Raw genomic sequence first — 27,218 nt, 5'->3', positions numbered from 1 at the left:
CTGGCTTCAAGCTAAGTAAACATACTAGCTTAAACTAAGTTAACGTTATCTTAAAGCTGAGTTAAAGCCAGTTCAAACTAAGTTAAAGCTAATGCAAAGCTAAGTTAAAGGGGACCTATGATGCTTTTTCCACCTTTTTGGCCTATAAATATAGTTAGAATGTTGTATCCTGGTGTTAAACCATGCCAAAGTTTCAGATAATGAGGTTTGCGTATTTGGAAGTGAGCCCTGAAAGAAGTTTGGGATGGCTCAAAACCCTCGCTTTCAGAAGGCGTGGTAAAACTGGCCCTTTGTGATGTCACAGAGGATTGGGCTTCCTTATATGGGCGTGGATGTAGGCCAGATACACACTCTGCCCTCCCCAAAGCACTGCTCCTCTGTTTAGGAAACAAGCTCAGGCAGATGTTATTGTATTTGGTGATTTCCAGCAAGAGAAACATATTTTCCTCATTTCACACAGGACTGTTTTTGTGAACATGAATTTGAAATATATGCCAAACTGTTGCTGGAACCAAAAGAAGCACTCTCTCGCCGGGAAAGGTGCAATAATTTCAGACACGCTGTGCGTCCACGCTTCTGACCTCCACCGCAATAGTCGTGCTACGTTACCAATCTGAGTTCATACACGGTAAGTCAGGGGTCACAAGCTGCCAGTCGCTCCTCAACACTTTTCAATTAACTCTCCATAGACTTGATTCATTTATTATAACTCCTATACCCACTAAATTAGGGAGTGGGGTTCCTTCGTAGTTATGAAGCACTTTGGTCAGTGTGACAAATGACAGCGTTGTGGGCGTGCCCAGAGACGGGACATGGGTGGAATAGGGTTTTGGTGGAAGCACAAATCCAAGAAAATCCAACTGGAATAGGTGCAGATTCTGGAAGATCTGGACATCTATCACGGGAGTGCTCAGTGATTACACAATTTAAAAGCTTTTCAAATTGTATTTAAATGTACTACAGTGGTATGAAAAAGTTTGGGCACCCCTGGTAATGTTCCAGATGTTCCTTTGTAAATGACTGTTGGGCTCATCCATTCCAGGTAAATATATCATATAGCAGAACAACAAAGTGATAGATGAGAAGTCAAATGAACTTTATAGGATTTACAGAAAGTCTGCAATCATTATGTCAACACTAATTATTGGAAAATGTGTTTGGTAAGCTCATTGACCCTTGACCTGCATACAGAAGTGATAGAAAGGGTATTTAATGGGGCCAATGGCAAGTTGCATCTTCTCTGAAGAGTAGCACCATGGTAGCCTGAAAACAACCTGAGAGCAAAGATTGTTCAACAGCATGGTTTAGGTGAAGGATACACAAGTTTCCATAGGAAGATAGTAAGGAAATGGAAAACCACAGGCACAGTTCTAGTTAAGGCCCGGAACATCTCAGCTAAGCAGAGACCAAGGATGGTGAAAACAGTCAAAGTCAAACCACAGACCAGCCCCAAAGACGTCCAAGATGATCTTGGTCCAAATGTTTGTCACTGTGCATCCTTCAACTATTCAGCTATTCTGGGAGAGTCATGCTGAAGAAGCCTTTTCTGATCACATGCCACAAACGGAGTCGCTTGAGGTATGCCAAAGCCCATTTGGACAAGCCAGCTTAATTTTGAAATAAGGTGCTGTGGACTGATGAAACTAAAATGGAGTTATTTGGACATAACAAATGCATGGCGGATGAAGAACACAGCATTCCAAAACAAACACTTGCTACCCACAGTAACATTTGGTGGTGGTTCCATCATGCCGGGGGGGCTGTGTGGCCAGTGCAGGTACTGGAAATCCTCAAATTGAAGTTGGCATGGATTTTAGTCAACAATCAGCAGATTGTTGGCAACAGTCTTCAAAAATCAGTGATAAAGTTGAAGTTGTACCGGGGCTGGACACTTCCAACAAGACAATGACCCTAAACACTGCTCCAATTCTACTAAGGCATTTATGCAGAGAAACTAGAACAGGCCATCTCAGTCCCCAGAACTGAATATGATTGAAAATATGTGGTGTGATTTAAAGTGGGGTGTCCATGCATGGAAACCATCAAACCTGACTCAACTGGAGATGTTTTGGAAAGAGGAATGGTCAAAAATACCTTCAACCAGAATCATTGGAAGCTATGGGAAGCATTTATTTCTGCTAAAGGAATATCTACTAAATACCTGGAATAGATGATCCCAACAAACATTGAGAAAGGAACATGGAAAAATTGGAAAATTATCAGGGGGGCCCCCCAAACCTTTTCATACCACTGTATATTGGGTTCTTGGTTGTTGGTACGCAATGCCAATGAGGAAGTTCGAAGGAGAAGACCAGAATGAAAGTAGACAGAAACCTTGCCGCTTCTTCAGAAAGGAAGGAATGAATAAATGATGGTTGTGTGCCGCTAGACTTTGGCCTATTATTAACCAAAACACATGCAAGGTGGTGGTCATGACATAAAATATTGAGACATTAGCTCATGTTTTTGGCTTCTGAAGTTTGAGGCTAGGCTGCATGGCGGACTAGTGGTTAGCGCGCAGACCTCACAGCTAGGAGACCCGAGTTCGATTCCACCCTCGGGCATCTCTGTGTGGAGTTTGCATGTTCTCCCCGTGCATGCGTGGGTTTTCTCCGGGTACTCCGGTTTCCTCCCACATTCCAAAAACATGCTAGGTTAATTAGCGACTCCAAATTGTCCATAGGTATGAATGTGAATTGTTGTTTGTCTATATGTGCCTTGTGATTGGCTGGCGACCAGTCCAGGGTGTACACCGCCTCACGCCCGAAGACAGCTGGGATAGGCTCCAGCACCCCCGCGACCCTCGTGAGGAAAAGCGGTAGAAAATGAATGAATGAATGAATGAAAGTTTGAGGCTAACTGGCTAGCTTGTTAGCGTGCTAGCTAGTTTGAATGCCTGCAGCATAAGGGTTGTTGCTATGGGGTGTTATTTCATGTGTGGAGGGCTCTAATTGTGTTAAAAGCATATTTAGTAAGTCATATAAAGCTGTCCTAAGCCGTAATGATGAAAATATTGTATTTATTAGCATTGAATCATGCATGGTGGTTAGCCGCCATAATGGAGGGATGCAGTGTGCAATGGAGGGTGTATGCAGTGGCCACGCCCCTCTAGGAAGTGACACTTCAGTTTGTGTAGAAGTGAAAGATAAGCTTGTGTGAGTGAGAACTTCCCACTGTGCTTCCATCAGTCGTATGTCGGTGTTGGGCAAGTGGTGTGTGTGTGAAGGAGTCTATCAGAAGCAATTAGACGGAATGAAAAAGAAAAACTTATACGAGCAGAAAGATATTTTGTAGACGTGAGAGAACCCCCACATGATGTGTGTCAACAAAGAGATGCGGCACACCGAATGTCGGACCTGGCCTGGCCTGTGCCGGGCTGTGTCAACATTTTGCCAAGCGTGTTGTGCTACATCTTGGGTTGTCCAAAACTTTTCCTTCCAGTGATGAGGGCCTTGTGATGAAACACCGTGCAAATTTCATATTTTTGAATGATAAACACTATTTTTTTTCACCAGCAGGTGTGTTAATATCCCTTCTACCATTCTTACTCACGGTGTCTAAAACATTACATAGCAATGTCATATGTAGATGACAACAGACGAGACTACTACTACTAACAAATAATGCAAAATAACAAACAACTAGGAGGAGTGGTTTGTGCGCAGGCCTCACAGCTAGGAGACCTGAGCTCAATTCCATCCTCGGCCACCTCTGTGTGGAGTTTGCATGTTCTCCCCGTGCATGCATGGGTTTTCTCCGGGTACTCCGGTTTCCTCCCCCATTCCAAAAACAGGTTAGCTTCATTGGCCACTCCAAATTGTCCATAGGTATGAATGTGAGTGTGAATGGTTGTTTGTCTATATGTGCCCTGTGATTGGCTGGCCACCAGTCCAGGGTGTACCCCGCCTCTCGCCTCTCGCCGAGATTGGCTCCAGCCCCCCCGCGACCCTCGTGAGGAAAAAGCGGTAGAAAATGAATGAATGAATGAACCAACAACTATGTGAGATCTAATTTATTCGCCATTTACAACAAAGTACAGCAAAGCACTCTGGGAATCAGGAAGAGATCCAGTTTGTACAGATCCTGAGTGTACTACATCAACGTGTTGGACTGTCAGGGGGGGCGCATTCGAATGCAGACCTACCACAATGTAGACATTTATAGTACTCAGCATGCAGTTTGACTCCTGAATATGCTGGTATGCTCTCCAAATTTGCTCCCCATTTCCCTGCTTTCAGTTTAAGTCAGATACTGTACCCCTCCATCCAGATACATGAATACATGTTATCACTTCCTCTCGTATTTCAGATTGGTGTGGCGCTAAAAAAGGCTTGTCCTGGGGGGGCCTGGGTAGGAGGACATGACCGAAAATAATTGAGAAACACTGCTCATTAAAAATATATATGATGTTATCGGGCGCAGACCTCACAGCTAGGAGACCAGGGTTCAATTCCACCCTCGGGCATCTCTGTGTGGAGTTTGCATGTTCTCCCCGTGCATGCGTGGATTTTCTCCGGGTACTCCGGTTTCCTCCCACATTCCAAAAACATGCTAGGTTAATTGGCCACTCCAAATTGTCCATAGGTATGAATGTGAGTGTGAATGGTTGTTTGTCTATATGTGCCCTGTGATTGGCTGGCGACCAGTCCAGGGTGTACCCCGCCTCTCGCCCGAAGACAGCTGGGATAGGCTCCAGCACCCCCGCGACCCTCATGAGGAAAAGCGGTAGAAAATGAATGAATGAATGAATGATGTTATCGGTATTGGAATTTGTGACTTTGACAATATCGGCATATTGGTTATGGGCAAAGAAACCAATATTGGACCTACATTTTCTTTTGCAAATGTTATGATTTTATTTCCATAATATTTTGTTTCCAGCTTTTTCCTAAACCTAATATTCCAAAAATGACAACTTTATTTTTTTTTTTTTTCCAATATTCCAAGTAAAAATAACCAATTTTTCATTCATATTTCCAGTTTATGAAACTACAATGACATTCTTTTTCCTTGTTTCCCTATTTATTTACATATTTTTACTTTCCCCTTGTTGTTGGGTACTTCTGACATTTTTCAAAAATGCCAACTTTCTTCATTGTTTGTTACTTATGACTACAAATAACATGGATGGTTGGTAATAAAGAGGTTATTAATCCTACATGACAACTTTTTTTCTGGTGTCTTTTCCATTTTTGCTGGTGTTATTTGCTTTCCTCTGGTAAAATGGTATTTTTAGAAGGTGGCGGGGGGGCGGAGCGTGAGAAGGCCGTGGTGGGTGAGGCCGGTCTGGCTTTGAGTCAGTGGAAGGAGGCGGTGAGGAATTCCTTGTTTTGCTTGGGTCCTCAGTGTGGGTTTTCCAGGCTGGTTTCCACGGTAAACACGACCTTTTTTTAACATTTACAGCTGTCTGTTTTTCAGGCAGATGACCTCAGCAGATCCTCTCCAGGAAGATAGAAGATGGTCAGGAAGGAATCAGGTTAGAGTGGAGCGGAGATTTAGATGAGAACAGGAGCTGAGTATCATGTGTGTGTTGACTTGAGCTCCATTCTGAGTCGTAGGAGTATCTTAGTCATTGGCAGAAAGTGAAAAGGTACGAATATGTGATTGACAGCCGAGCGATTTAGGGGATAAGAATTCTCCGTGTTTTAGTGAACAAAGCCGGCACGCAACAGCTGGCTAGCGGCCTCCGAGGAAATGCGACTGTGATGCTAATAAATAAACAAGTGGCCTACAAATGTCTGGCAAAAGGCTTGGACGCTTCCATCTGGAGACGCTTGGCGTACTAAGCCCTCGCTCTGCTGGGGGGGGGGGGTGAGATTGTGACATGAGGAGGAGAAGAGTGACGTCCTGGGGATTAGAAGAAGAAGAAGAAGAAGAAGAAGAAGTCAGGCTATGGCAGCGTTTGATGCTTGACTGCGTCATCAAGTGACAGCAGACTGCCGCCTTCTTCTTCACCGCTTCACCGCCTTCCATACTTAAACACAGACGGGAGATGGAATCACGTGACAACGCAGCACAAAGTGGACTCATTTTACATTGAAAACTCCTTGAAAAGCACAGGCTGCTACTTGGGGGGTGAATTTAGCATCTAAGGTGGGAAAACAGGCAGTAAGATCCAAAAGCAATTGTCTTTTATTATGTGTGTTGTGTAGCAGGACGAGAGGTTTCCATCCAGGTGTAGCGTGGACGGCTGCAGGGCGGGTTGGATGTGTGAAAGGTTGGAGTATTGGTGAATGAAAAGGATGTCCATAAACCCGGAGACTCGCTTGGCATTGTCATTCCTGTCTTCTTCCTCTTGAATCTTTCATGGACTTTAGATGAGATCGTCTCCACTCAACCTGTGCCCCTCCCTTTTCAACACACACACACACAGACACACACAAACTGGCTATTCCTCATTAATGAACTTTTCCATGGAGTAAATAATTGAGGTGTCGTCTTTGTGAAGGTGTGAGATACGTCCTCTTCCTCCTAGGTGACAGGCGGCACTGTGACGTGGTCTTGATGTTGCTGTTGTTGAGTTGCTTGCAAGCATTGATTGGACTTTTGTTTCTCCAGCAACCTTTGGTCGTCATAGCGATGCGGACAGGTGAGCGTAGTACTGGCTGGCCGCAGGATGCAAACATCTGAGAGGTCGAAAGGCAGGCAAGGGTCGAAAACCAGGCGAGGCGATAACAAGGAATGCTAGGACGAGACATGAGAGTACAACGAACTTGCACCAGACAGGAGGAATCCGAGGCAATAAATAGTAGGCCGGAAATCAGGTGATGAGGGACACCTGAACACAATCAGGCAGGAGGCGGGGTCTCCAAGGTGAAGGCGGGGTAGGCAGGCATGACACAATTGTCAAACGGGGAGAACATGCAAACTCCACACAGAGATGGCCGAGGGTGGAATTGAACCCTGGTCTCCTAGCTGTGAGGTCTGCACGTCCGCCGTGCCGCCCCAATACTCTGAATAATCTTGGAAAATTGAAATTAGAAGAAATGACTGATAAGAAAATTCTGTTCCAATTACAAAGACTATGTTTGGAGAAGTTTGAACATGCCAATAAATCTGGAAGATACTTAGCTAACCAACGAAAACTTAATAAAGAAAAAAGCTCTATCTCCTCCATTAGAAACTCAGAAGGTAACATCACTCACCTTCCGGAGGAAATTAATTCAGTTTTTAGGGACTTTTATAAAAAAAAACTAGACACACCTCAGATTAACCATCTGTTCCAGACATTGAAACATTTCTTAGCACCATAGAATTACCAAAATTAGAAAAAAATCAGGTGACAACCCTGGACTTACCCATTTCACTAACAGATCTTTATGATGCAGGACCAGACGGGTTCCCTGACAAATTTTATAAAACATTCTGGTCAATGCTAGCCCCAGTATTTTTTTAAATGGTTCAGGAAATAAAAGAAAATGCACGCCTACCCCCATATATGAACTCTGCTACAATCAGTCTCCTGCTAAAACCAGAAAAGGACCCAACATTACCTTCCAGTTATTGTCCAATTTCACTTAATAATGCGGATCTTAAAATAATCTGCTATAAGCTGCAATTCAACAACATTTAAATATTAAATGGATCCACACATCGAATGTTCATCACAAGATAAGCCTTTATGCTGATGATGTGTTACTCTTCCTAAAAAACTCACATTCTTTAGCACCTTTTCGGACTACTCTATTAACTGGTCTAAATCCACAGTATTGCCCATTAATTTCGTTTTCCAGAGCACCCCTTCTATACCACTGCGCTCAGGGAATATCAGGTATTTGGGCATCAACATTTCCTCCAATCTATCACACCTGATCAGCTTGAATTATACCCCACTGTTGAAATCAATTGAGGATGAATTGAGGTATGAATGTGAGTGTGAATGGTTGTTTGTCTATATGTGCCCTGTGATTGGCTGGCAACCAGTCCAGGGTGTACCCCGCCTCTCACCCAAAGACAGCTGGGATAGGCTCCAGCACCCCCACGACCCACGTGAGTAAAAAGCGGTAGAAAATGAATGAATGAATGAGTTCTCTATTTTTATTTTTGTGTATGGCAGGCATGTGTGATATATGGGAACCGTGTGCTATCGTCCCACTCTGGCTGTGGCTGCTTCCCGGGTGGGGTGCCTGGTGAGCGCATACGGGAGGGGGGGGTCTCGTTTGTGCAGGTTGGGCTGTGGGTGGGGGAGGTGCGGTGCTGAGGTGGGGGATTACCTGCTTCTCTCCCTTTGGTAAAGGGGTGGCTGTGTTGTGGTGGATGTGGGGCAGGTGGGTGGGGGGGCTGGCTGTGGGTGCGCGGGTACCGGGGTGGGTAGCGGCTGGGGTGGTGCTCTGTGCGGCGCAGGCCGGGATTGGCGGGGGGCTTGCTTTGGGGCAGGGTGTCCTACTCGGCGGGTCGGTGGGCGGATGGGAGATGTGGTGGAGACGGGTGGCAGCGCTGGGGCAGAGTATGGAACTGGGGGGGCATTCACTTTTTGGGGCTGTTGGGGTGCATGCCCTGATCAGCCAATGGAAGAAGACTGCAGTCGGGGCGGGGCCAAAGCGACACAGGGAAGTCTGCTTGCCCCTCCCAGCTACGGAGGAGGCTAAACTTAGTTAGCATCCGTATTTTGCTTTGCAAACACAAAACCTTTCACCTCAACTGGGTTTCATATGCTGTTTTTAGCTCTCAGTAATAGCGGAGTTTGACCGGGAGATGATTCCGGGTAGGCTACTGGCCTCGTAGGATGCAGACCCCCAGATTCAAACACAGCCGGTGGCAAGCAGCTGAGGGTGTGCCTCCTTGCCCCGCCTTCTGCAGGAAGTCATGCCATGTGTGGAGGAAGTACGGAGTGGAAGAAGAAGTCCAAAATAAAAGATGTGTGAAAGAGCTGGATGAAGAAATGTTGCTCACATTTCCAATCCTTCCTTAGGTGTTGATGCACACGACCTTTGCAATGGATACATAATTGACTTTAGCCTTTCCACCGCTGAGCACGGAGCGGTGATAAGAATATTTATAGCCGCTTGGTCATTTGGCCTGGCGCTGTAGCGCCCACACACTTTTGATGACATCAGCGCTAACATGTTGGCATCGTGAGTGAACTCATTATGTGTCTGTGGCAACAGGTTGAATGAGACACGGCCCGCCGCCTAGCCTTCCTCCTAGCCTTCCTTCTAGCCTCCCTCCTAGCTTTAATAAGGCGGCCGCCTTATTAAAGCCCAACAAAATGCTCTGACATGTCTCCGCCGAGACTCAGCCTTAACAATTGGAGGTGGAAAGCTTGTTGGAGGGGAAGAGAAAGATGGGGTGTGTGGGTGCGGATGTGAAATATATATCTCTATATCTAGATGTATATGTTGTGCCGGGGCGCAGGTGTATGTCTTTTTAAAAAGTCATTATTTCGAGCGAGGCTGTGCATGTAAAGCTTTTGCTTTCAAAGTGAAAGATAACTTTTGTGGCTCACACAGCATTCTAATGATGCTAACCCTGCATCCTTGGAAGCTCCGTGCTTCATCGTCCATCCTTACTGTACATTTATCCCGCTATCCAGTGGAGGAATCAGTGTTTATATTATATTATATTGGCTTGGCATCTGCCTTTGGGCATGTTAGCTTCATTGGCGACTCTTCAGGTATGAATGAGAGGTATCCCACCTCTCGGCCCAAGTCAGCTGGGATTGGCTCCAGCATGCCCGCGACCCTTGTGAGGATAATCGGTATAAAATGAATGAATGAATGCGTCCCGTTTCCTTTAAAATGCAATCTGTGCTGAGATCTTTTGTTGCATTGAAGCAATAAGATGATGTGCAGACACCGCTGTACTTCATATCATACAGTATCAGTACAGTATCAGTACAGTATCAGCACAGTATCATGCAGTATCAGTACAGTACCATGCATTATCACATACTACAGTATTAATTGGCCCTGTACCCTAGAAACCGCCCATGAATGATACGGGAAAAGGCTGAAATGATACTGTGTCAAAGCCCAGGGCAGTGATACTGATTGTGTTTACACTGTTTAGATATAATACATGTAATAAACTGAACATTTTCTGGAAACAAAATGGTCTTTTGATTAAATAGTATGTGATAATAAGCTCATGATTAAATAGTATGTGATAATAAGATCATCACATGGTTTGTCTGGTGTCAGGCCCAGTATCATGCCCCCGCGTGCCAGTATCAGCGACCTTTGGTCTCGGGCTTATACTGACACTTGGGGGCATGGTACCTGGCCTGATACCAGACAAACATGTGATAACCTATAAGTATCATGCATGATATCCAATCCAAATAAAAAGTGGAGTCAAGGTCAAGGTCAACTGTATGTAGATTTCCAAAAGTTTCCAAACACAAAACACACCCGAGTGAAGAAACACCATTGTTCCCTCATAGTGTCACTCACACCAAAAGAATCGTCCTACATTGCTTTGATATTCAATAGAACCTGTTGGAACCTTGGTCTCTGGCTTTCCAACGGTCCTGACTATATTTTGTGGCCTTACGTGCAAAATGGTTCTATCGCGCAATGTGAAAGAATCCTTTCAAAAGTCCTAGATCTAGATGGTGATCCGGATCACCCCCAAAATGGAATCACTTCTTCCACACCCCACCTCCTAAGAACATTTCATCCAAATCAGTTCCAGACATTTCAACTTATTTAGAAGGCAAACAAACGCCTGATACCTAAGGTATCAGGAACAGCAGAGGTGTACCTAAGGTATCAGGAACAGCAGAGGTGTTCCTAAGGTATCAGGAACAGCAGAGGTGTTCCTAAGGTAGCAGGAACAGCAGTGGTGTACCTAAGGTATTAGGAACAGCAGAGGTGTACCTCAGGTATCAGGAACAGCAGAGGTGTTCCTAAGGTATCAGGAACAGCAAATGTGTGCCTAAGGTATCAGGAACAGCAGAGGTGTTCCTAAGGTAGCAGGAACAGCAGAGGTGTACCTAAGTTAGCAGGAACAGCAGAGGTGTACCTAAGTTAGCAGGAACAGCAGAGGTGTTCCTAAGGTAGCAGGAAAAGCAGAGGTGTACCGAAGTTATCAGGAACAGCAAAGGTGTACCTAAGGTAGCAGGAACAGCAGAGGTGTACCTAAGGTATCAGGAACAGCAGAGGTGTTCCTAAGGTAGCAGGAACAGCAGAGGTGTCCCTAAGGTAGCAGGAACAGCAGAGGTATACCTAAGGTATCAGGAACAGCAGAGGTGTTCCTAAGGTACAGTGAAGAAAATAAGTATTTGAACACCCTGCTATTTTGCTATTTCTCCCACTTAGAAATCATGGAGGGGTCTGAAATTTTCATCGTAGGTGCATGTCCACTGTGAGAGAGATAAACTAAAAAGAAAAATCCAGAAATCACAATGCATGATTTTTTAACAATTTATTTGTGTGATACAGCTGCAAATAAGTATTTGAACACCTGTGTATCATCTAGAATTCTGACCCTGAAAGACCTGTTAGTCTGCCCATTAGAAGTCCACCTGCACTCCATGTATCATCCTGAATCAGATGCACCTGTTTGAGGTCGTTAGCTGCATAAAGACACCTGTCCACCCCATACAATCAGTAAGACTTTAACTTGTAACATGGCGAAGACCAAAGAGCTGTCCAAAGACACCAGAGACAAAATTGTACACCTCCACAAGGCTGGAAAGGGCTACGGAGCAATTACCAAGCAGCTTGGTGAAAAAAGGTCCACTGTTGGAGCTATCATTAGAAAATGGAAGAAGCTAAACATGACGGTCAATCTCAATCGGAGTGGAGCCCCATGCAAGATATCACCTCGTGGGGTCTCAATGATTCTAAGAAAGGTGAGGAATCAGCCCAGAACTACACGACAGGACTTGGTCAATGACCTGAAAAGAGCTGGGACCACCGTTTCCAAGGTTACTGTAGGTAATACACTAAGACGTCATGATGTGAAATCATGCATGGCACGAAAGGTTCCCCTGCTTAAACCAGCACATGTCAAGGCCCGTCTTAAGTGTGCATATGACCATTTGGATGATACAGAGGAGTCATGGGAGAAAGTTTTATGGTCAGATGAGACCAAAATAGAACTTTTTGGTTATAATTCCAATAAGCGTGTTTGGAGGAAGAAGAATGAAGAGTACAATCCGAAGAACACCATCCCTACTGTGAAGCATGGGGGTGGTAGCATCATGCTTTGGGGGTGTTTTTCTGCACATGGGACAGGACGAGTGCACTGCATTAAAGAGAGGATGACTGGGGCCGTGTATTGTGAGATTTTGGGGAACAACCTCCTTCCCTCTGTCAGAGCATTGAAGATGGGTCGTGGCTGGGTCTTCCAACACGACAACGACCCGAAGCACACAGCCAGGAAAACCAAGGAGTGGCTCCGTAAGAAGCATATCAAGGTTCTAGCATGGCCCAGCCAGTCTCCAGACCTGAACCCAATCGAAAATCTTTGGAGGGAGCTCAAACTCCGTGTTTCTCAGCGACAGCCCAGAAACCTGACTGATCTAGAGAAGATCTGTGTGGAGGAGTGGGCCAAGATCCCTCCTGCAGTGTGTGCAAACCTGGTGAAAAACTACAGGAAACGTTTGACCTCTGTAATAGCAAACAAAGGCTACTGTACCAAATATTAACATTCATTTTCTCAGGTGTTCAAATACTTATTTGCAGCTGTATCACACAAATAAATTGTTAAAAAATCATGCATTGTGATTTCTGGATTTTTCTTTTTAGTTTATCTCTCTCACAGTGGACATGCACCTACGATGAAAATTTCAGACCCCTCCATGATTTCTAAGTGGGAGAAATAGCAAAATAGCAGGGTGTTCAAATACTTATTTTCTTCACTGTATCAGGAACAGCAGAGGTGTACCTAAGGTATCAGGAACAGCAGAGGTGTACCTAAGGTATCAGGAACAGCAGAGGTGTACCTAAGGTATCAGGAACAGCAGAGGTGTACCTAAGGTAGCAGGAACAGCAGAGGTGTTCCTAAGGTATCAGGAACAGCAGAGGTATACTTAAGGTATCAGGAGTATTGTACCACAGTTGCAGCAACGCACGTGTGCATGGAAAAGCAAATGATAGATAAAGGCAGCTTTGACTGTCTAACAGAAGAATAAGAATAGAATATAAAAGACTCGCCATAACTTGTTGGAAGCTCACCTCAGTCATTTCATCCAATTAATTCTTCTCCTCTGCCCTCAAAGGTTTCCAAGTACATCCAATTAGAGACTTTCTAATCAGCGCCTTGACACCTGGAGGTCCTGAGTGTCATGGTCAAATGGTAGCATTTACTGTACATGCCAATTAGGGACGCCTCCTTGTCAACCTGCATAATGGAAGCAGGACACCTCTGACTGCTACATGAAGATGGAGGCAGGAGGAACACGCTGCTCCATTTCACCCTCAACATTCCCAGCCCTGACTTTAAGAGACTCGGCTCCAGTGTGAGACTTTTCTTGCCGAAACACAGACGTCAACCATGAATGCAACAGGTCAGTGGTGCGTGTGAGTGACGGGAAGAAAAGCTGTAGGTTAATCCCTTCATTATGGTGGTTCATTGGTTCCACACCCAAATGCAATACGTGAATTTAGTGGGATTCCTTTTAAATAAATTGAATATTTTTGTAGTTATAGCATAGAAAGCGTGTGCACCACCTTCTAAATACACTCTAAATACATGCTCTAATTGAGCATTAGAGCCCTCTAGACAGGAAATAACAACCCTATAGTCACCTTTATTGTCCAATATAGTAGACATAAAAAGGTGAAATAAACATAGAAAGCCTTTGTACCACCTTCTAAACACACTCTTGAACATGATTAGAGCTGTCAGACAGGAAATAACAACCCTATAGTCACCTTTACCTTCTTATTGCTCAATATAGTGGACATAGTAAGGCGAAATAAACATAGAAAGCCTTTGAACCATCTTCTAAACACACTCTTGAATGTAATTAGAGCCCTCTAGACAGGAAATAACAACCCTATAGTCACCTTTACCTTCCCATTGTCCAATATAGTAGACATAAAAAGGTGAGAGAAACATAGAAAGCCTTTGTACCACCTTCTAAATACACTCTTGAACGTGATTAGAGCCCTAAAGACAGGAAATAACACCACTACATGTACTTGATCTTTGTTAAGTCTTTCATCTTTCAATATCTTTTTCTGAATATAGCAAGGTAGTGATATTGTGAGGGATGACTGCGATTGACTTGGGGAGACAACCTCTGGCAACCTCTTTAACACCAAACTGGTGGCTTCCGGGCTTTGCCTTTGCAACCCACATGCTAACAGGTTAGCACACTAAACAACCAGCATGGTAGCATCCTGCGTGGTTACATTGTGACAGCATCTTGCTCCAAGTGATGCTTGCTAAAGTGCTAAATCTGTGCAAAATGTGTCTGTGCAAAATGCCATGCTAAAGCTAGCACCTAGCAGGATAGCTGCTTTGCAATGTTAACATGCAAGGTGCAGCATTCTGTGTGACATTGTTATGTAAAAATGTGGAGGTCTTTTCAACAGTCCAGCAAGGGGTGTCCATACTTTTTCCTCATCCAGTGAGGGTCACATGCTCACACATGAAAGGAAGATATTTTGTAGCAACCCAGATACAGAACACAGAACACAGATTTCAGATTTCATATTAGTATTGACACTTAAGTGAACAATATAAAAAAAATAAAAAAAATCAAATCATAATCTTAATACAATATAATCAAATACTTTTTATAAGGTCAATTTTCCTGAAAGACTATAAATTAGTTTTCCTAAAATACAGTACATTTCATAATATTCCACCTTTATAGTTTCCTTGAATATTCCAACACTGTGCTCCTGATATTATTATTATTATCATATTAACGGCTGAGACAGGAAGTAGAACTGGAGGTAGCAGAGATGAGGATGCTGAGGTTCTCATTGGGAGTGGCTAGGATGGATAGGATCAGGAAAGAGTACATCAGAGGGACATTACATGTTAGAGGCCTTGGAGATAAAGTCAGAGGGGCCAGACTGAGATAGTTGGGACATGTCCAGATAAGATATAGTGAATATATTGGTAGAAGGATGCTGTCAGGTTGAAGGCGTAGAGGAAGACCAAAGAGGAGGTTTATGGATGTAGTGAAGGAGGACATGAGAGAGATAGATACAGAAGACAGGGTTTGGATGGAGGAAATTGGTTTACTGTGGCGACCCCTGAAGGGAAAAGCCCAAAGAGGAAGAACAAGATTACCACGTTCTTCTTGTAAAACCGCAACTTTGTTCATGTTAAAATACTTTCTCTTTCTTGTAATATTTTGGATTTATTCTGGTGAAATGATAAATAAATTAAATGTCATTTCTGTTGTGTTTTAAAATGTTCTTCACCACTTCACCACAGCAAACGTCTACTGCTAATGATGACATAACATAACATTTGCATAACATTTGGACTTTTCTTTCCTTTCTTATCTATATCTACTATATCTATATCTATATAGGCCAGTACGTCCTTACTGAAACGGTGAAATGTTTTCCTCCTGAAGCCGAAAGCTTTGTTTTGCAGGAACATTGTGAGCATCAAAGTGGTGTGTTCGGAGAAATCCACGAAGAACAATACCGAGATGTTCAGAGCCCCCTAAATGAAAAGTAGAGACGGTGTAGTCTTCTCTATTGTCCCTCCCCCCATTTTCCCTGCAGCAGCGGATCAAGCAGAAGCAGCTTTGGGGTCAAGCGACAGAAGCCTTACGGCCTGTCACGATCATCGTGCCGGGCTGCTGACAATGATCCCCATCATTGGAATTTCCTTGCTGCCTTCACGCCCGTAGTCTCCTCCTGCCCGTTCCAAGGAACCAAGCAGTGGCTGACGCTCCGGCCCAAGAGTCGCGGCCGCAGCCAGAAATGAGCCCTAGACGAGAATAAAAAAGGCTAGTGAGCTTTTAATCAGCGGAAGGGAGTGCAAAAGAAGCACCAGAGGCCAGCCTCCTTCACACGCCGATGAACATTTTTAAAGGTCTGACCTCCAGAAGCTGAAGCTCTCTAAATACGACACAAACCGGAATCAGGCGATAACTGTTCCTGTTCAGCCGATACCATCCTATTTACTTGGAACGTCTCACACAAGGAAGCTGGTGCATTGTGGTCCAAAAGCGTGCTTTAAATGCCAAGACGTACATGAAGAACATACGATAGCAAGCTCCGCAGCCATGAATTCATCATGAACTTGAAAAAAAACAGTTTGAAATGTCACATCTCCAGCCAGCCACTGGGGCTAACTAAATGTAAGACAGTCAAGCATAACCGCTCATAAATAACAACCTGTCCTTTTTCCATAGCAGCACATTTGGAAAGGCCACATCAATTAATAGCAATGCTTGGCTTGGCTTTGCAGAAATACTCGAGAAGCAATAACACCATCATTGATCTGGACCCAATAGACTCAACTGGAAACTGAAAGCAGGACAAAGCGTAGTCAGGAGTCAAATTGGTACACGTTGGGTACAACATATGTACAGTAAACTTCGGATATATCGGACACGGATATATCGGAAATTCGCTCACAACGGACAGATAAAAAAGAACCGATTTTTCTGTAATGCATTTCCAATAAAAATTCATTGCATATATCGGATTTTTTATAACGGATTTTGCCTATTTCGGACAAAATCTCCAGTCCCGTTCCAATGCATTTCCATTAAATTTCCCTCGCATATATCGGATTGGCCGCATCGTGGCGCTCCGATTTGCCGAATCGTGACAGGCCGCTATACGACGTCATTTGCAGCGTTGCCTGCGCGTCCAGGTACATTGGAAACATAGTCAAGGAAGTGCCTTTTTATAACGGATAAAATCCGATATATGCTTAAAACGGACATTTTCCGGTATACGCAACGGATTTCGCTTATATCGGACAAAACCAGTGGGAACAATTGAATCCGATATATCCGAGGTTTACTGTATTTACATGTTGGTAGGTCTGCATTACAATGACAGCCTCCCCACCCGGCCTACTATTGAGAGGAAACATGCAGTAATTAGGGCATAGAAAGCCTGTTCCTAATGTAGTGTAATGTAATGAATACTTCCATGCAGGGAAGAACAGGGGGGTTAAAAAGGGGAACACGATGACGACCCCAGCCATAATTAGGGATGAGGTCATAGCGATAATGTCAAACGTATCTGAGGTTTGAAGAGAAAGCCACGGTGCACGGCTGCTACGCCGTGGAGGCTGCAGGCGGGTGTCAGGGGAACGTCGGCGTTCAAGCATGCAGGCAGATGTCGGATGTACGAGATGTCAGAATCTCTTTACTGCTTTACTCCTCCAAAATCCTATTAGTCGTTCCCGGGGGAATGGCTACGTCCCTTCCCCGGCAAAGAGCAGAGTGTGTTGTATCAAATCAGTCCCGTGTGCACGCCTGAGCGTCCTCGTTTGTTTTTGGGGTGCTGCTGGTATGCGATGGGCCCATTTGACCGACGCTGGTTTTCCCGCCTTTATTGTGATTGTACGGCGCCGTTGAGGGCTCGGACCTATTAGGGGCTGAGCTGCCACGGCTGCCCGACCACCAATTACCCCAGCCCCCACGAGTGTACGGCCTTCCCTGGAAGGAGGGGTGGGGGCAGGCGGCGTGGTCCCCGGGAGACACAGCGGCGGCGTTAATCAATCCGATTTAGAGCGGACAGGGACGCGCTTAGTGTCTGCTCCCACCAGCAGCGCCGCGGCGAGGAGAGAAAATGTGTGCGTGACCGGCATCCCGCTGAAGTGGAAAGAGAGAAAAGATGGATAGATGAAGAGGAGGAGTGGGGGTGATGGAAGGAGGAAGAGACAACAATTAGGGAGGTGCTGTGACTTGAATTCCAAGAAAAAGGCCGTTATTGATTGGTTTCTGCCGTATGGCGCAGAGAATAAAAGCACTGGCATTTTTTCAAGGTCTCCGCGAGAATTAGATGGAGTCATGAGTTGGACTGATGGGATGAGAAGAGGAGGCGACTCATTAAATGGAGGACTGATTTGATTTTTCTTTCTAATCACACGGAAGTCCCCTAATGAGGAAAAGCGGCATAGAAAATGGATGGATGGAATCACATGGAAGTCAGGGAAGCTTAATGACGCCTCAAAAGCGAGGTGTCCCAACCGATGCTGCGTTTTGATCTCCGATAAGAAAAAGTCAAACTGATTTACACTGACTCGCCATTTTCCATGCAAAAGAGATCTTCATCTACCTCTGCGTGCGCTTTCAAATGTGGCCTGTGCTCCTCAGCTCTTAGCATGAAGGTCACGCATCTTCCACTTACTACCGTACTTTGGTTCACGATCAACTCATCCCTCTTACAACACTGGTTCTCTTTCATAATGTAGCCGATAAATAAACTACATCCTTCTTACAACACTGGTTCTCTTTCATAAAGTAGCTGATAAATAAACTACATCCTTCTTACAACACTGGTTCTCTTTCATAACGTAGCCGATAAATAAACTACATCCTTCTTACAACACTGGTTCTCTTTCATTATGTAGCTGATAAATAAACTACATCCTTCTTACAACAATGGTTCTCTTTCATAATGTATCTGATAAATAAACTACATCCTTCCTACAACACTGGTTCTCTTTCATAATGTAGCTGATAAATAAACTACATCCTTCTTACAACACTGGTTCTCTTTCATAACGTAGCTGATAAATAAACTACATCCTTCTTACAACACTGGTTCTCTTTCGTAACGTAGCCGATAAATAAACTACATCCTTCTTACAACACTGGTTCTCTTTCATAATGTAGCCGATAAATAAACTACAACCTTCTTACAACACTGGTTCTCTTTCATAATGTAGCCGATAAATAAACTACATCCTTCTTACAACACTGGTTCTCTTTCATAACGTAGCCGATAAATAAACTACATCCTTCTTACAACACTGGTTCTCTTTCATAATGTAGCTGATAAATAAACTACATCCTTCTTACAACACTGGTTCTCTTTCATAATGTAGCCGATAAATAAACTACATCCTTCTTACAACACTGGTTCTCTTTCATAATGTAGCTGATAAATAAACTACATCCTTCTTACAACACTGGTTCTCTTTCATAACGTAGCCGATAAATAAACTACATCCTTCTTACAACACTGGTTCTCTTTCATAATGTAGCTGATAAATAAACTACATCCTTCTTACAACACTGGTTCTCTTTCATAACGTAGCCGATAAACAAACTACATCCTTCTTACAACACTGGTTCTCTTTCATAATGTAGCCGATAAATAAACTACAACCTTCTTACAACACTGGTTCTCTTTCATAATGTAGCCGATAAATAAACTACATCCTTCTTACAACACTGGTTCTCTTTCATAATGTAGCCGATAAATAAACTACATCCTTCTTACAACACTGGTTCTCTTTCATAATGTAGCCGATAAATAAACTACATCCTTCTTACAACACTGGTTCTCTTTCATAACGTAGCCGATAAATAAACTACATCCTTCTTACAACACTGGTTCTCTTTCATAATGTAGCTGATAAATAAACTACATCCTTCTTACAACACTGGTTCTCTTTCATAACGTAGCTGATAAATAAACTACATCCTTCTTACAACACTGGTTCTCTTTCATAACGTAGCTGATAAATAAACTACATCCTTCTTACAACACTGGTTCTCTTTCATAACGTAGCCGATAAATAAACTACATCCTTCTTACAACACTGGTTCTCTTTCATAATGTAGCTGATAAATAAACTACATCCTTCTTACAACACTGGTTCTCTTTCATAACGTAGCTGATAAATAAACTACATCCTTCTTACAACACTGGTTCTCATCCATAATGTAGCTGATAAATAAACTACATCCTTCTTACAACACTGGTTCTCTTTCATAACGTAGCCGATAAATAAACTACATCCTTCTTACAACACTGGTTCTCTTTCATAACGTAGCCGATAAACAAACTACAACCTTCTTACAACACTGGTTCTCTTTCATAATGTAGCCGATAAATAAACTACATCCTTCTTACAACACTGGTTCTCTTTCATAATGTAGCCGATAAATAAACTACATCCTTCTTACAACACTGGTTTTCTTTCATAACGTAGCTGATAAATAAACTACATCCTTCTTACAACATTGGTTCTCTTTTGTAACGTAGCTGATAAATAAACTACATCCTTCTTACAACACTGGTTCTCTTTCATAACGTAGCCGATAAATAAACTACATCCTTCCAACAACACTGGTTCTCTTTCACTGTGTTGCACAATATACTTCATTCATAACATGATTGACATGTAAATATACGCCACAGTATTTACGGCAGGCTGTACATTTTATGCGAATTTACAGACAAATGTGTACATTGTGTTAAATAGATAAACAGGTTTCTGCAATGTGTAAGAATAGACAGACATGTTGACATTATGTGGAAATGGAGAGACATATGTTTGCCCTATGTGAGAATGGACAAACAGATGTTTTCATTGTATTCGAATGGAGAAATGAATGTGTGCATCGTGTATGAATGGACAGATGCTTACATCGCCTGTGAATGGACAATGGATGTTTATCTTGTATGTGAATGGACAAACAGATGTTTACATTGTCTGTGAATAGACAGACAGATGTTTGCATAATGTGCGAATGGACAGACAAATCTTTACATTGTATGTGAATGGAGAGACATATGTTTACATTGTATGTGAATGGAGGGACAGACGTTTACTTTGTATGTGAATGGAGAGACATATGTTTACATTGTATGTGAATGGAGAGACAGATGTTTACATTGTATGTGAATGGAGAGACAGATGTTTACATTGTATGTGAATGGAGAGACATTTGGGGAAGAGTAGCACTTCAGTACGAATTCGGTAGCAAGCAGACACGATGTAGCTGGAGGACCTTTGGTTGTGAGTGACGCACAATGAGTGTGACGTGTGAGCGCTAGTGCCACGCTTGAAGCGGGCATTGTGAACACTGATATCACACAATCTCCTCTGTGGGCACAGAAGAGGGAGTCAGCTGGAGATCAATGGCTGGAGGGGCCCAGCAGACCTCTGCTGGGCTAAAGCAGGATAAACCTGCTTTTCATTCAGGTTTCCAGTGAATCATGTAAGACTAGAAATAAATGCATTGTGAAGTAGAAAAGGTGAGTTGTGGGTACCAGCATGTTGTTCATGTTGTGGTAAAACCAGCATATTGGTTTTGTTTGGCTGGAAATAAGCTATGGAAAGAAATGTTAAAAACATGGTAAAAGTATTTCTCCTAAGAAAATAACTTGTTGACCCTAGTATAGCCAGTAGTACATAAACATTTACACTGCATCTATGGGATCCCTATTTGTATCGGTATCGGCCCTTTTCACTCATGCATGATCGGGATTGGTATCGGCAGCATCAAATCCTGATGTGAACATCCCAAGTTTACATTGTATGCGAATGGACACACAGATGTTTACATTGTATGTGAATGGACACACAGATGTTTACATTGTATGTGAATGGAGAGACAGATGTTTACATTGTATGTGAATGGCGAGACAGATGTTTACATTGTATATGGATGGAGAGACATATGTGATGTGAATGTGTTGTGTGTGTAGAATGTGTGTTGCTGGATGTTGGTGTTGAGTGTTTCCAGTAGACAGGAGTGTTTAGGGGTGGGGCCATGTAAGTGTGGGTCGATGCAGCCGTGGCGTGCAGACAGGAGTGCTTAGGGGCGGGGCGATGTAAGCGGGAGCGGTTGTGGCTTCCTGTCCAATGGCGTGCTTGGATGGCTGCTTACTGGTCCAGTTCATATAAGCAGGTTTGCTTGGCGGGTGGGAAGCATAATGAATGCCCCCCCCCAAGTGTCTGCTTGTGAGAGGAAGGAAGAAGCATGATGACACGTTCGGCAGCTCTGTAGGCGTCCAGGTGCCTTCATGGAAGCTGTTGTCTGTGCTCGCATCATTAGAGGCCATTTGTTAGTGCTTGTGTAAACACGTGCACTGAGCACCACCCCCATCATCTTTATTCATTACTGCCCCCCCTCACCCTCAGTCCTGACTGATCATGTCTGTCTGTTATCACAGCTTATGGTGGTGATGGTTCTTCACTCATTTGCCACATGATTTGATCATTGCCATTTCAACTTGGTGTATTCCAATGCTCTGTGTGTTTTTCAACTCAACTGCTACGCTGGTTGAATTCTTATGAAGTCCTTTCAATTAAACGTCTAATAATATTACACACGCTCGTCCCTTGTTTTCATGGCTTCCAGACCCCAGCATGATAAGTCAGGTCCCTTATTGGTAATATTTTGGTTTGGTTTTACATGCTGTTTAGACCATTATTAGAGCCCTCTAGGCATGAAGTAACAGCCCTATAGTCCCTCCCTAATATACATCAAGTGCACTTAAACCAGTCTGGGGTCCCCCTCAAGGTCAGCTGGGATAGGCTCCATGAGGATAAGCGGCATAGAAAATGGATGGATGGGTTGATGGGTGAATGGATGGGTGAATGGATGGATGGATGAATGGATGGATGGGTGAATGGATGGGTGGATGGATGGATGGATGGATGGGTGGGTGATGGATTGATAGATGGATGGGTGGGTGGATGGATGGATGGGTGGATGATAGATAGATTGATGGATTGATGGATGGATGCATGGATTGGTGGATGGATGGGTGGATGATGGATGGATGCATGGATTGGTGGATGGATGGATGGATGGATGGATGCATGGTTTGTTGGATGGATGGATAGATTGGTGGATGGATGGACGAATGGATGGATGGGTGGATGGATGGGTGGATGGATGGATGGATGGATGGATGGATGGGTGGGTGATGGATTGATAGATGGATGGGTGGGTGGATGCATGGATTGGTGGATGGATGGATGGGTGGATGATAGATTGATGGATGGATGCATGGATTGGTGGATGGGTGGATGATGGATAGATGGATGGATGGATGGATGGATGGATGCATGGATTGGTGGATGGATGGATGAATCAGTATTATTATTATTATTATCATTATTATTATTATTATTATTATAGCATCCCAGCATGCTTTCTAAACAGTATTTAGTGTTTATTGGTAAGTTGTTATCTCCAGTAGTAGTAGTAGTAGTTGTTGTAGTTGTAGTAGTAGTAGTGTTGGTGTGAAGTTTGTAAGCAGTTGATGATGTTTTGTGTTTTGTGATCTTGCACCGTGGTTGCTACAGTACCTTGAGATAGATGATGAGGTGATGAGGGAAAGCCCAACTGGTACATTTGATGTATTTGTGCTCTTCTTCTCAGGTAAGGGCCAGTGCAATCGCCCAGGATGCAGACCAGAATTACGACTACGCCTCCAACAGTGTCATCCTGCACCTGGACGTTGGGGACGAAGTGTGCGTGCAGCTGGACGGGGGTAAAGTTCACGGCGGGAACACCAACAAATACAGCACCTTCTCCGGCTTCCTCATCTATCCCGACTGAATGGCTGAATTTCCTGCAGTGGATCTCCTCCATCATGCCATCACCCAAGAGAGTTTCCATCCAAATATGAATCAATTATTCTATCATATCATCACTTAACATTTACCTCAGACACGCGCGCTTGCTTAGTCGTAATTGTGTGCCATTAACTAACAACCCGTGTAAGCTCGCATCTAATGGCTCTTTTCCACACACACACACACACACACACACACACACACACACACACACACACACACACACACACACGGTGCAAGAATGAAAGGTGGACAAGCTATCCATCCCAAATGAAAAGTGAACATGCTGTACTTCATAGCGGTATTCATAACAGCTGATAAGGCCTGTGACTCCATGGCAAAGTGTTGTGACACATGGGTATGTTTGGGCTGCACGGCTGGAGAGGATGAAGGGAATGCATCTTTACACAGGTCAACATGTCTGAGCAGGAGCAGGAGGAGCCAGATCTCCTTTGTCGTTTCTGATATGGCGTATGTAACACTCCTAAACAAATGTCGCATCTGAAGGAGGTTCCAAGTGCGGATGGATTAACACAAAGAATTCATCTTGTTACTATGACCTATGACTACTGTCAAATGCTGGACGCATATTTTGCCAAAATGAAACATTTTCAAGTGTAAAACTGCCACCCCCTCACCCCCAGCACCATAAAACATTCAGAGCAACACACACTCTTATTTATGTCAAATATGTCTTATTTTCGCTTATGATGTCTACTATATTGGCAAATAGCCGTGTAAAGGTGACTATAGGGCTGTTACTTCATGCCCAGCGGGCTCTAATAATGTAAGAAAGAGGGTGGCAGACAGGTTTTCTAACTACCAAAATATTCCATTTCCTATTTTGCAGAAATGGCTTCATGACGCTCGGGTGTGGAAGTCATAAATCGCCATCAGGGAGGTGTTATTGTAGTGTGTTGTTGAGTATACTGTAGTACTGTAGTTCCTCCACCCCAGTCACTGCTGCTGTATGTAGGAGGGAAGGTAAAAGCAGAGATGAATGTACATGGTTCATGTGACAAAGCATTCTTTCTCGTGGAATAAAGAAAGTGGCGAGAAAGTGTTGAATGTAGCCCAATGTCTCCTATGTGTGCTGAGTTGGGTGTGGTTCTTACCATAATAAAAGCATGTGTGTTACTGTGGAAGTGTTTTTCCAAAGGGGACTACCTCCATCCATCCTTACCTTTTTAGGCGGGGTACACCCTGGACTGGTCAATCACAGGGCACATATAGACAAACAACCATTCACACTCACATTCATAACTATGGACAATTTGGAGTGGCCAATTAATGGGGGAGAAAATGCAAACTCTCACACACAGATGGCCAAGCGGAGATTCCAAGCCAGGTCTTCCCATCTCTTGACTGTGTGACCTACATGCTACCCACTCGGCCAAGGTGACGACCTATTTCATGAATTTTGCTGGCTTTTCTGTGCCTTATGTTTCATATTTCATGCATGGCAGCATTTGGCTTTTCAGATCCAGGCTGATGTTGTGTGATCCGTGTGACACAGGCAGCAATCTGACAGGGATTTTCCAGGCTGTGCTCCGTGTTTGTCACAGCAGGAAAAAGCAGACACAATCTTTCAATGTATCGCATCATGTCTGCACACACGAAGACAAGCTGGCCATGCTCTCCATTCGGCATCAGGAAGTACCCTACGTAGCCACGCTGGGGGTGCTTTGGATGTGCTGCAACTTGGACGTCAACCTGATGCTTCCATTGGTGACTGTTTGGAAACGCGACTCCTTTTTTCCTCTTCAAGGCCAGCCTACCCGCACAACACAGGCAGCTTCATCAGCTGGTACATACGCACTCCTTATCAGTTGGTACATGCACGATACTTATCACCTGGTACATACACAATACTTATCAGCTGGTACATACACACTCCTTATCAGCTGGTACATACACAATACTTATCACCTGGTACATACACACTCCTTGTCAGCTGGTACATAAGCGGTACTTATCACCTGGTACATACACAATACTTATCAGCTGATACATACACACTCCTTATCAGCTGGTATATACACGATACTTATCACCTGGTACATACACACTCCTTGTCAGTTGGTACTTAAGCGCTACTTATCACCTGGTACATACACACTCCTTGTCAGCTGGTACATACACACTCCTTATCAGTTGGTACATACACACTCCTTATCAGCTGGTACATACACAATACTTATCACCTGGTACATACACACTACTTATCAGCTGGTACATACACACTCCTTGTCAGCTGGTACATACACAATATTTATCACCTGGGACATACGCACTCCTTATCAGTTGGTACATAAGCGCTACTTATCAGCTGGTACATACACACTCCTTATCAGCTGGTACATACACACTATTTATCAGCTGGTACATACACACTCCTTGTCAGCTGGTACATACACAATACTTATCACCTGGTACATACACACTACTTATCAGCTTGTACATACACACTCCTTGTCAGCTGGTACATACACACTACTTATCAGGTGGTACATAGTAGAGTATGCAGTAGTGATCAGGTGGTGGATAATAAAGTATGCAGTAGTGTTGTAATGATTGTGTATACCAGGGGTGCTCACACTTTTTCAGCATGCGAGCTACTTTTAAAATGACCGAGTCAAAATGATCTACCCACTACAAAAATGCAAAACATCTATTTATTTTCAAATGTATTGAGGATTATTTGTACGTACAATGTATGTTGATGTACCTTACATAACCAAATGAGCCAATATTGCAAAACACACATAATTAACTATTAACATTTTTTGTAATTACCTCCACATTACTCCACATTTCCCTTCTTTGGTACTGCGATGGTAGAATGGCATATGAGGCAAACGCACTTCGAACTAGACATTGTGAAAAAAAAGTCCACCTCCCATTCCGTATGGAAGTGATATGTTTTTGCCTTTTTACTTGGTCCAGCTCCTTCACTCATTTTAGTGACCATAAACTTTAGCGAGGGCTAAAATCTGACGCAATTCGCCGACTAGCTTAGCACTTTGCATCGCTGTTTACGCATGAGCGGTGACCTAAAGGTCAAAATTCAGTTGTCATCTGACTGGTTGTCCTGTATGTCAATCAAGTAACAGGGATGGATGATAGGCTGACATCATAAGTTCTGCTGCACTTAGAGACGTTGTTTGATTTGATTGGTCACCCGAAGGGCAACATTCAGTTGTCATCTGAATGGCTGCCCTGTATATCAATCAAGTGACGGCATTGATGCGAGGATGATATTTTTTTAATGTCACGCCGCGATCGACCAGCGATCGACCAGTACCACCTCCGCGATCGACCGGTAGATCGCGATCGACTTAATGAGCACCCCTGGTGTATACAGTAGGTGTGTAGTGTGTATGGATGGTTGTGTTATTGCCGTTGCCACGGTGTTGGTATGTGTTGCGTTGACGAATGGATGGATGAAGAATAGAAATAAAGGTGAGGTGTGAAGTGAAAAGCAAAGAGTAGATGTTCCAGTGAGGTAGAGGAGGTCTGGGCTTGTCGGCGAGGGGGTGTGAATGTGCTGCAGATTGTTGAGATGTTGGACACGGGGTGGGCAGCGGGGTCTGTGGGTCCCAGCGCTCCTTCCTGGCAGATTCCAGCGTTGAGTTAATTGGACAGGGAGCGAGGGTTGGGGAGGGAAGGGTTCAGCCCCATTAGCAATCCCTCTGTGGCAGGCCCAGCCCAGAGGATCACAGACTCACAAATAGGAGGATTAAAATAATCAATAGGCTTCTCTTGCTCTCTCGCACTCTCTCTCTCCC

At 43.9% G+C, this 27,218-nt stretch overlaps 1 protein-coding gene across 1 annotated transcript in view; it reads left to right on the top strand.

The window, feature by feature from the left end:
* Positions 1 to 24,518, top strand: part of c1ql4b (complement component 1, q subcomponent-like 4b) — a 28,002-nt gene extending 3,484 nt beyond the window's left edge. The window contains exon 3 of the mRNA XM_058054403.1: positions 23,234 to 24,518. Within this exon, the coding sequence (XP_057910386.1) occupies positions 23,234 to 23,413 (180 nt within the window). The 3' untranslated portion in view covers positions 23,414 to 24,518. The remainder of the gene's footprint in view (positions 1 to 23,233) is intronic.
* Positions 24,519 to 27,218: the final 2,700 nt, after the last annotated feature.

Source organism: Doryrhamphus excisus, chromosome 18, assembly GCF_030265055.1.
Source record: "Doryrhamphus excisus isolate RoL2022-K1 chromosome 18, RoL_Dexc_1.0, whole genome shotgun sequence".
Taxonomy (NCBI): Eukaryota; Metazoa; Chordata; class Actinopteri; order Syngnathiformes; family Syngnathidae; genus Doryrhamphus; species Doryrhamphus excisus.
The sequence above is the reverse complement of the archived record's forward strand: the minus strand, read 5'-3'. Positions and strand labels throughout refer to the sequence as shown.